General features: G+C 38.3%; 2 protein-coding genes across 6 annotated transcripts in view; one reads left to right on the top strand and one right to left on the bottom strand.

Annotated features, from left to right (window-relative positions):
* LOC107668485 (transcription initiation factor TFIID subunit 4-like) overlaps positions 1–7,611 on the bottom strand; it is an 88,747-nt gene extending 81,136 nt beyond the window's left edge. Inside the window, exons 1-2 of the mRNA XM_016460364.1 lie at positions 6,638–7,611; positions 3,640–3,782 (exon numbers count right to left, since the gene is read on the bottom strand). Coding sequence (XP_016315850.1) covers positions 3,640–3,782; positions 6,638–7,586 — 1,092 coding nt within the window. The 5' untranslated portion in view covers positions 7,587–7,611. The remainder of the gene's footprint in view (positions 1–3,639; positions 3,783–6,637) is intronic.
* A 3,026-nt stretch (positions 7,612–10,637) lies between these two features.
* The window catches only part of LOC107668483 (protein LSM14 homolog A-like), a 14,065-nt gene continuing 12,802 nt past the window's right edge, over positions 10,638–11,900 (top strand). For 2 of the 5 annotated variants that reach the window (XM_016460362.1, XM_016460358.1), the window contains exon 1: positions 10,641–10,957. In XM_016460362.1, coding sequence (XP_016315848.1) covers positions 10,837–10,957 — 121 coding nt within the window. In that variant the 5' untranslated portion in view covers positions 10,641–10,836. Of the gene's footprint in view, positions 10,958–11,900 lie in introns of all 5 variants that reach the window. The other 3 variants (XM_016460361.1, XM_016460360.1, XM_016460359.1) reach the window with 3 other exon arrangements.

Here is an 11,900-nt window from a genome sequence, read left to right as displayed (position 1 = left end):
TCTTATTTCTTACATAAACATTTTCTTATTTCTAAAACATTCAAAATATGCATAATAATTCTTAAATATATACAATATAGTTTTGAGTTCACCCTCCTATACACTCGGTTGAACCTTTTATTTAGCCTAGATATAAAATATATAAAGTTCTTTATAGAATAATTTCTTAGATCTAAAAATTTTAAATATGCTGAAAAAAAATCATATTTATGAATATTTATCATATTTATATTTTATACATGAAAATGTATAAAATATAAAAAAAAACTTATATAAAATAATTTCTTATTTCTAAATTATTCAAAACATGCACAATAATTCTTAAATATATAAAATAATTTAAGTTCTTATATAAAATAATTCCTCACTTCTAAAATATGCAAAATAACTGTTATATGCAATTATATGGAATATATATTCATTCTTATTTCTTGTGATTTGAAGGTGAATTATGATGACCCGGGCATCCTGAGATCATTCTTGTACTGCAAACCCTGATATGATTGTGTCTAGAGGGGGACACACGGGTGAAAATCCCGCCGCTGAGGGGCAGCGCTGTGATGTGAGGAGTAATAATCACGTGAGCGAGACGAGGCACTGAGCCACAGTTTAACAGCGTCACTGCCAACGCGCGCTCTCTCCTCACAGATGCTCGTCTCTGGGCCCCTACTGAGAGAGCGGCGCCCGAGGGCCCCTGAGACACGGAAGAACTCGGGGCCACACACACACTGATGGCGACGCCATCAGAACGAGTCTCTCGCTCCGCTTGGAGGATAAATGATTAAACGCGTTCGGAGGGAGAGAGGAACGTCTTCCGCCGCAGAGAACCGGAGAATGACTGACAGCAGGATGAAGGGAGACGCCTGGGAATATAAACCCTCACCTCACTGTCCTTAACAGAGTTTATCAAGGAAACACATTACTGCAGTAAACTTTATACACTTAAACTTTAAAGTTTACACCACAATATATAGTTACTGTATTGTGAATTACTGCAAAATTACTAGAATCAAACTGCGGTAGCAAGTATTAGTCATGCACCATGACCATTACAACTGACTGAAAGGATTTTACTGTAGTAATAATAACTAATTATGATATTTTACATTTTGTTTCTAGAGGCACAAAATCAAAAATAGGCCTATAGCATGATCATTTTGATCTTAATGGTTGGTTGCACAAAAAAGACTCTTCTTTTTTCTGCATTTCTTCTCTGCTTTAGCTTGTTTCTTAATCTAGCTTCCCTGCCATTGTGTACTGCGAATATTATTGGCTCTATGACAAATTGCCTTTCATCCTCTACTGTACGTTGCTTCAAACAAAAGCGTCTGCTAATGCATTAATGCAAATGTTAAAACATACTAATTTGCAACACATCAGAAATTAAATGTTTTGTTATTTGCAATGTTGTATAAACGTTTGAATGGCCTGATTCATTATTAACATCAGTATGGATTTAAACCATTGAGCCACTAATAAATGCGAGCGTCTGGCGCCATCTGCTGGAAATGAGCGACCCTTACACTCTCACACACTAGAGCTACATTATATTACACAAGCTACTCTGATCTTATTATCGTAAGAAATAAATATACGCATTGCTCGTTATTACGTTTTTTGCATAATTTGAAAAAGAAAAATACTAAAATAATATAACAAACAACAAATATGACGGCTGCTGCCTTCTTGTGGCCATATACTGTAAATTCTAATCCTCAAATAAAAATTTAAATTAAAAAAATCCTAATACATATATACATATTAGATTCTGTTGAAGGATATTAATATGTGAACAGAAAAATGGCAAAGACCAGCTAACAGGATTTTCTTATGTACTTATTCATGTTTGATATAACTTTGAAGAAGCAATGCATTTGAAACAAAATTATTAAAAGAGATAACACAGTGTTTAACGTACAAAACACTGAAGAAAGAGAGTTGTTTTTCCTTGTAAATCTGCTTGCATGAGAAGAAATGAATTAATTTGATCTTGAGATGCACTGACTGAAGCACACCACTAGATGTCAGCAGTGAATCTCATGTACATTCATCCATCAAAACTCTGACTGAAGAAAAATAGTTCAGAAGATTTAATAGTGTACAGATGGTCAATGTGAAAATAATTTCTGCACACTGATGTTTTAAAATTAGTATAAAAAATGCACAAGAAAATAGTGAATTGTTTAAAATAGTGAAAAGTTTCTGAAAGGAAAAATTGAAATCGCATCATATGACCCCTTTAATATATCTTTTATATTGATCAATGAGTTTCAAAAAGAAGGTGCAAATGTCTTTCATCAAATGCATGTTTGACAGGCAACACTCAGTTTGACCTCTGCTGTGTTTATGAGGTTAAGATTTTTTTTTATTATTATTGCATATAAATTTCCATGTATTACACAGTTTTAACATAAACTAATAAACTTAATGTGATGCATGTTTGTCAGTGTTACATAAATGAAACAGGTCGGATTTCTGCACTCAAAAACACCATGGCATAGTTTACTATTAACTATTTGCACCTTTTTGTTTTTAATATTTTGAAAATGGATTTATTCAAATTGCATAAATCTGTTCATTGAGGAAACAATAACATTTATTCAGTTTAAAAGCATAAATATAGCTAGCTGTTAAATATGGGCAAGCAATATTCAATTAGATCAAATGTATGCATTTATTACTAACAAATACATGCGACAGACAAATATGCATCAGTTTATTAGTTTAAGTTAAACCTGTGTCATCCAAATGGATGGAAATTTTATATGTAGATTCAAATACATAAATCTTAATTTTAGGCCAAAACATTTATGCATAATTTGACGTATTTTGATCAGTGTTTCCCAATTTGTGTCTTATGGAATCTGTTTAACAAGTCAAATGTGTCACAGAAGTGCTTTCTGCTCACTGCTTACGAATCAAATTATAATAAGTGTCTAGTGTGAATAACCTTTAATTACGCAGAAGTTCCTTGCATCTGTGAACAGGTTATTTTTAACATATCAAATTACCTGCCGTTTCATTAGGAGTGGGTTTATTGATCACAATATGAATTTCATCACTCGTTTCCACTGCTGTGTGTCTTTATTTCATCACAGAGTGATGAAGATTTCACAGAATTCCACTTTTTGACAGCAGTTACCGTCTCACTGTGTTTGCTGTGCAGATGATTTGATTATGTGTGTTGGGCAGTAACCAGTTACTAGTAACTAGTTACTGTAATAATATTATTAATAATATTTTCCTTTCATCAAAGCTACATTTGGAAATAAAAAAGAGAGAGATTTAAAATGTATGATCTTGACTTTCAATCTTAGGTAAAATAACTTTTAAATCAGGAAAAGCAAGCAAACAGATCTGTAATTTGTAGAGGTGTTCAATCTCTCAGCAGATATTTTTCAGTGACACAGAAACATTTTGCAATTTTGCTTTTGCAAAAACAATAAAATAAAAAAAAGTATTAAATAAAAAAGGTTTGTTGAAATGCATCTGGTCTGAATTCAAACAGCTTGATGTCATTTGAGTTTTCCAGCGTGAGGTTTGGGAAAAATGTCGTTCTTGAGTTTCAGAAATCCTGTTTAAGAGAAATGGCATCTGTGTGTCAGATTTATTGTGACTCTAGAGCATTACGGGCTGTACCTGTGGGGTCGTGACCCTGAATGTGGCCACGCTGGTGGGAGTGGAGGGCCGCGGTGAGATGCTGTTCTGGGCCTGAGCTTGAGCCAGAGCCTGCTGAGGAACCATCACCAGCTGACCCATCTCCGTCCGGACCAGCACCATACCTGAAACACACACGAGTTATTCACCAAAGAATCACAAAAATCCTCATCCATGCATGAAAAAAATGACAATCAACAAAGCAAATCTAAACTGAGTAATTCAGATTCTAAGTAATAATTATGTTTTTTTGTTTTGTTTTTATCTTGCATATATCTGTCTGATGTCTTTATGTGAATGCATTTCCCTAAAAACAATCAATTAAAAATAGCATTTGGGTAAACGACATGAAATCATTTTAATAAGTTGAGAATGTGTATTGTGACATGCTAAACATCTATTTTAAACAATATTCAATAAAAATATATAGCAAAGCATCACAAGAAGCATCATCAGTGCATGAAACATCAATGAAAATGTTCATGCATCAATGTGCATGAAAAGTTACAATCAATCAACAGCTGAAGCTTTGGATTTTTCTGAAACCAAAATTGTGAAATTTTAATTCAGATTCTGACTAATTATTATTCTTTGCATGTGTTTGTCTAATGTCTTTATCTGCATGGATTTTCCTGAAATGATACATGAAAAAGAGCATTGGAGTAAATGACAAGGGGTCAAGTCGTGGCCTAATGGATAGAGTCGGACTTGTAGCCCGAAGGTTGCGGGTTCGAGTCTCAGGTCCGGCTGGGATTGTAGGTGGGGGGAGTGAACGACCAGCGCTCTCTCCCACCTTCAATACCACGCCTGAAGTGAGACCCTTGAGCAAGGCACCGAACCCCCGACTGCTCCCCGGGCACCGTAGCAATATGGCTGCCCACTGCTCGGGGTGTGTGCTCACTACTGTGCGTCTGCACTTGGATAGGTTAAATGCAGAGCACAAATTCCAAGTATGGGTCACCACACTTCACTTTCAAATACTTCTATTAAGCTGACATTGTGTATTGTGACTCACGTTCTCATTTAAACCTCATTTGTTCAGTCTTCTGATAATATTATGCATGCAGATTTAACAGTATTTGTAACACTAAATGCAACACTGTCCTGTCATTTATCACACCACCGGACTATATCAAATAAACTAGTGAACTCTCAAGCTGAAAAAAAAAATGGAGAAAAATTGAATGAGAAAAGAAATGGTGACCTGGACCTGAAATATACACTTTAAATACTGATACTGATTATTTTACATTTTAATATTGTTAGAAATTCATGGATTCATGAAATATTCTTCTAATTAAAAAAATCTATTTTTTCATAAATGCTTATTTTTTTTACTTTTTGTTATTTTTATTTCATATGTATTCTGTTATAATTGTTTTAAGATTATTTTTAAGTTCTATTATGTGAAGAAAAATGTATAAAATGTGCTATATAAATAATTTTTCTTTGGACATGCTCTATGTAAACGACCCATCTAAGCTGCACTACAGACATTCAGAGTGTTGTAGGATGTTAAGGTGTATTAAAAAAAGCAGTTTGTTCTTATAAAACAAAATCACCGACCCATTAAACCGCAGATCACACAATTAAACTCAGACAGCTTTTTTCCTGATATTAGTGTGAAATAATGATTCAGTTAAAGTTCAGATTTCACTGGTTTCATCAACTAGTGCTTGAACACACTCAGTCAGAGAGTGAAAAGGCAACAGGTGAATCTGTCTAAGGCTTCATATTTGTACTGACAGAAAGGGCAAATTAACTACTGATTCATGATAAATCATTTGAAAGTCACTTGTAAGATATCAAGTCACTTTTTGATCTACGTTCTGCTCATTGGGGAGTCCAAACTGACTCAGTTTTGCACGTCATCACCATCAAACTCATCAGTCAGCATCTAAATGCACCAATGTAAAGTTCATCCACAGCAAATAGTTATCATTTAAACTCCAGACATGTTTTAGGTTCAGATCTCATCTATAAATTTTCACCATTCAGCACCTTCTGGGTTTTTTGAAGCACGAGAACATCAATGCTGCAGCTCCAGAAAGCATTTGATCAACTCACAAATGCAATTTACATCAACATCATCTGGTGTGAGGTCTGTTTACATATACTGGAAATGTATACATAATTCATAGAGAAAGTATCTGGAGACTTGAGTCACACTTTAAAATCTTTGAGTGTCACTATATTATATGCAAAACATGATATTACATAACAAAATATCAAAGCAAGCATATGTCTGTCTGAAACACACTTCTCAAGCAAAACATCTGACAAAAAAAGTTTGAAATTTAGTCATTTCTGAGAAAAAAACACTTTGATGGTTGATAAAGACATGAATAAATGGCATTCACATATTTATAAGTGTCACTTAAGTGTCTAAATACTTTTTGGGGCCACTGAATTTATTTGTATTTATTTAACTATTTATTTGATATTTGGCTAATAAAGTTTTTGAAGTCTTTCAAAAGTTCAACTTAAAGGGGAAAAACACTTTTTGGTCCATGATGTAACCAAAATGTTTAAGTGTTCATGTTTAGACACACTTGAAACTATTTATGTGCCTTGATGTCAGAAAAAAAATTTTTTATGCTAAATGCTTCTGTTTAAATGCTTGAAAGTCTTGTAGACAAATATAAATTGTGCCTGCATTTGAATTTCATTTGGATTGGAATTGAAAAAGATCAATTAAAGCGGATAGTGAAGGAAGAGCATCAACAAGTGCTCATCACAAGTTAAAGAGCAGAACAGTGTTACTGATGTGTTAACAGTTGACTGATGTGCAGAATAACAATCAAGACGCTCAAATATTAGGGAGTTTTCATGTGGGTCACGTGTTTTGCTCACTACATCACACCCAGACTTCCAGCTGTGTTATTTCAGAGTTTGCATCACTTTACTGTTATTCTAACATGTGGAAAAGAGTCAGAGTAGAGTAGGCAGTGCACATCGAGCACTAGTAAGTCGTAAGTACCTGGTGGGATGGTGAATCCGGGCGGCAGCTGTATTGTAGTTTGTTGCTGCGGTGGTCTGACAATCAGCTGCGGCGTTACGACCCTCTGCTGCGCAGGTCTGATGGCCGGAGCCGCACTGACACCGACAGCCGGTTTGACAAGCGCTGCTGTGGCCGCGGCGGGAGGAGCCGAGGTCGCCGCGGGTTTCGCGTTGTTCCCGGGTGCGTCCGCGGGTGGTGTGCTGTGGTTGACCTGCGCGCCCGCCTCTCCGATCCGCGCGCTCTGCTGGACCAGCGCGGACACGGACGTGCCGTTTCCATTCTGCGCGATGCTGGCGATGATGTGACGCGGGAGTCGGTGCAGCGCGATGGTGGGCGTCCCGCGGTCCAGCGCGATCGCCTGCGGGTTACTGGACACGGTGAAAGTCGTGCTGCTCGGGCTGGAGGAGCTGGGTGATGCTGATGCTGCGTCGGCTCCGTTGCCGTTGAGACTGTGGGATGCTGGGGAGCGCAGCGCGCGCGTGTTCCCCGGGTGCTTCTTGCGGGTGTCCCTCGGGCTCTCACCTTTGTTGCCCGGTGCGGGAGCGTCGGATGCTGCTGCCGTAGTGATGATGATGATGCTGCCATGCGACTTCAGAGGGCTCTCCTTCTCCAGGGCTTTGGCGTGCTTTTCCATGCTGGCGTCTTTCGGGTCGGAATCCGGGTTGCGCGCAGCTTTCCGCGCGTTCTGCTGCTGCTGTGCTTGTTGTTGTGGTTCTGATGGAGAGCCTATAGGAGCAGACAGCTGCGCTGTTCCTCCTGCCTGCTGCTGCTGCTTCGCGCTGCCCGGGCGAGCGTTTTCGGGCTGCGCGGCGGCCGGGTCGCTCTGGCCCACCAGCTGAGACTCCAGCGAGCCCACTAGATCGCTCACGGCTTTCTCGTCCACCTCGGAGAAGAGCATGTCTTCCAGAGGGTCGGAGGCGCCCGCCATGTTCGCTCTGTGTGTGATGGGCTGTCTGCTGGTGCGCGTCCACGAGCGCGAGTGCGCAGTCGTGTTACTATGGCATTGTGGGAATGGATGTGACGTCAGAGGGCCAAAACCAAACAGTTGTTCCCCTGTTACAACTCAAGATACTGCACGAGTTGGAGGGAACGGAGATTAGATAGATAGATAGATAGATAGATAGATAGTACCATACAATTACAGATACCATTGGTTATTAATATGAATTCTGTCTCTCTCTGTCTTAATAAAAGGTCCCCAGCTAAGAAAATATGTTCTAAGAGCGTTTAAGTTCTGAAAATGTTCTCTGAGCATTTAAAACATCCCGTTTTAAAATGTTTTAGAAACGTTTTTCTTAGTTTTGCGAATGTTAAGGGAACATTCCATTTTAGAATTGTGCAAACATTATGGGAATGTTACTTTTGAATGTTCTCTGAACGTTCTGAAACAAGTAACATTTAAAAAGAAAAACGCTAGACGAACGTCAATCTAAAACGTTTCAGAAAACAATGTATAAATAATGTTTTCATGATAATGTTTTGAAAACGTTATTAAAGAGCAGAATACTTTAAACGAACATTCCATTAACGTTACTGCAAGAATGTTTGTTCTTGTTAGCTGGGTCCAGGCAGCAAGAGAAACAGAATTCAAAGTAAAATCGGGTAAACGATGCAGAAATTTCAAAGAGTAGCATGTGAATTCAATACTTGGAATTACATTATTAAGCTTTAAACCGTGTTATGTGTAGTTATTGCTCTGATGTTTCAGTCGGTTTATGATCAAATAATCCTTCAGTTCTGCTGTTAGCATATGTAATTGTGCATCAACAAATGCCTCAGCTCTCCTCATTGGCTATAACTGAGATCATAAAGTTCATTCTGATCAGACATTACCGTTTCACAGACTTTAATAATAACTTGCAGGAGCTGTTGATCGGGCGAGATTTCAGGGATTATTGTTTTAACTTTTATATTATAATATAATGTACAAATGCACGTGTGCATGGGGATATAGAATAATCCCTTTATAGCCATTTAAGTAAGAACTTCTAATTATTTACTTCCCACAGCGTTTAAATCGCATTTCGCCTCTTACATAATTCCCAATGTAACGGGAGTCATACTGAAATCCCGCGAAGTCTCGCGATACCACCGTGAGGGAGGGGGCGCGTTTCCCAGCATGCATCTCGAGTCGATTCAGTGTGCGGAGGAAAATTAATTCGGCCATGTCGTGCTAAATCCAGGCTGAAAGAAAACGACACCGAATTACCGAAAAGCAGCCTTCAGTCCGATAAAACCGTACGCAAAGAAGACCAGAGGAGCCGAGCAGCCGAGCAGCCGCACGGGGGAAAGATGAGCGGAGGGACGCCTTATATCGGCAGCAAGATCAGTCTGATCTCAAAGGCCGAGATCCGATATGAGGGAGTTTTATACACGATCGACACCGAGAACAGCACTGTAGCTCTGGCTAAAGGTACGTACAATAAACACACGCATATACTCTAAATTACACTATATATATATATATATATATATATATACACACACACAGGACAAACGTTAGAGAATTCTATTGTAGCCCTGGGTAACGTTATACATTTACACACAAATCAGATATGAGGTTGCTTTAATACGCTAATTAACTTAGATCTGGCCTAAATCGAGTGCAGGTACACAGATGTGGAGTAAAGATGCTTGCACAGGATCTAGAGTAGGGCTGTAGCGGTGCTGCTGCTTTGCGCTGCTCTGGCGCGCGGCGGGCGGCTCGCTCTGGCCCACCAACTGAGACTCCAGCGAGCCCACCAGATCGCTCACAGCTTTCTCGTCCACCTCGGAGAAGAGCATGTCTTCCAGAGGGTCGGAGGCGCCCGCCATGTTCGCTCTGTGTGTGATGGGCTGTCTGCTGGTGCGCGTCCACGAGCGCGAGTGCGCAGTCGTGTTACTATGGCATTGTGGGAATGGATGTGACGTCAGAGGGCCAAAACCAAACAGTTGTTCCCCTGTTACAACTCAAGATACTGCACGAGTTGGAGGGAACGGAGATTAGATAGATAGATAGATAGATAGATAGATAGTACCATACAATTACAGATACCATTGGTTATTAATATGAATTCTGTCTCTCTCTGTCTTAATAAAAGGTCCCCAGCTAAGAAAATATGTTCTAAGAGCGTTTAAGTTCTGAAAATGTTCTCTGAGCATTTAAAACATCCCGTTTTAAAATGTTTTAGAAACGTTTTTCTTAGTTTTGCGAATGTTAAGGGAACATTCCATTTTAGAATTGTGCAAACATTATGGGAATGTTACTTTTGAATGTTCTCTGAACGTTCTGAAACAAGTAACATTTAAAAAGAAAAACGCTAGACGAACGTCAATCTAAAACGTTTCAGAAAACAATGTATAAATAATGTTTTCATGATAATGTTTTGAAAACGTTATTAAAGAGCAGAATACTTTAAACGAACATTCCATTAACGTTACTGCAAGAATGTTTGTTCTTGTTAGCTGGGTCCAGGCAGCAAGAGAAACAGAATTCAAAGTAAAATCGGGTAAACGATGCAGAAATTTCAAAGAGTAGCATGTGAATTCAATACTTGGAATTACATTATTAAGCTGTTATGTGTATTATGTGTAGTTATTGCTCTGATGTTTCAGTCGGTTTATGATCAAATAATCCTTCAGTTCCATATGTAATATATGTAATTGTGCATCAACAAATGCCTCAGCTCTCCTCATTGGCTATAACTGAGATCATAAAGTTCATTCTGATCAGACATTACCGTTTCACAGACTTTAATAATAACTTGCAGGAGCTGTTGATCGGGCGAGATTTCAGGGATTATTGTTTTAACTTTTATATTATAATATAATGTACAAATGCACGTGTGCATGGGGATATAGAATAATCCCTTTATAGCCATTTAAGTAAGAACTTCTAATTATTTACTTCCCACAGCGTTTAAATCGCATTTCGCCTCTTACATAATTCCCAATGTAACGGGAGTCATACTGAAATCCCGCGAAGTCTCGCGATACCACCGTGAGGGAGGGGGCGCGTTTCCCAGCATGCATCTCGAGTCGATTCAGTGTGCGGAGGAAAATTAATTCGGCCATGTCGTGCTAAATCCAGGCTGAAAGAAAACGACACCGAATTACCGAAAAGCAGCCTTCAGTCCGATAAAACCGTACGCAAAGAAGACCAGAGGAGCCGAGCAGCCGAGCAGCCGCACGGGGGAAAGATGAGCGGAGGGACGCCTTATATCGGCAGCAAGATCAGTCTGATCTCAAAGGCCGAGATCCGATATGAGGGAGTTTTATACACGATCGACACCGAGAACAGCACTGTAGCTCTGGCTAAAGGTACGTACAATAAACACACGCATATACTCTAAATTACACTATATATATATATATATATATATATATACACACACACAGGACAAACGTTAGAGAATTCTATTGTAGCCCTGGGTAACGTTATACATTTACACACAAATCAGATATGAGGTTGCTTTAATACGCTAATTAACTTAGATCTGGCCTAAATCGAGTGCAGGTACACAGATGTGGAGTAAAGATGCTTGCACAGGATCTAGAGTAGGGCTGTAGCGGTCGATTATTATTTTAGTAATCGAGTATTCTACCGATTATTCCATCGATTAATCGAATAAGAAGTAATTTTTCTTTATTAAAGAGCAATACTAAATATACAAGAGATGATAAGATAGATCTCTTAAAATAAACAGCTAATTTGTTTTCTTTTTAGAAAAATTAACATTTTTATTGCTGAAATTGCATACTTTAATAACCGTGAAAACTAAACCCATTTATTGCATTTAATTGCCAAATTACATTCAAAATGCAAATACAAATATATCAATAAAATAAAAAATATATACATTTCACATTACTTTAAAAAAGGTAAACGGTACAAATTAAAACTAAGGCATAAATCAAAATAATAGTAATAAAAATAATAATAATACCTAAACATTGCATTGCATTGCAACTTAACTTTAAAGTTTCAGCCTAACTAAAGCTCAAGCATGACATAAGCCTTTACTGTCTTCTTGGAAGGCTTTGTGGCTTTCGTAAGAGGCAAAAAATTAGTGGATAGGAAGGTAACTTGGAACAAGAACAATGGACCATACACAATTTTTAAACACATTTTTCTGCAACATGAAGTTAGAGTTATTTGGAGAATAAACCCTCTTAAATGTCTCTTTACGTACTTGTGTGTGTGTGTGTGTGTGTGTGTGTGTGTGTGTGTGTGTGTGTGTGTGTGTGTGTGTGTGTGTGTGTG

Source organism: Sinocyclocheilus anshuiensis, unplaced genomic scaffold (genome assembly GCF_001515605.1).
Source record: "Sinocyclocheilus anshuiensis isolate Anshui unplaced genomic scaffold, SAMN03320099.WGS_v1.1 scaffold2085, whole genome shotgun sequence".
Taxonomy (NCBI): Eukaryota; Metazoa; Chordata; class Actinopteri; order Cypriniformes; family Cyprinidae; genus Sinocyclocheilus; species Sinocyclocheilus anshuiensis.
Note: the sequence above shows the minus strand (reverse complement) of the source record. Positions and strands in the feature narration are given on the sequence as shown.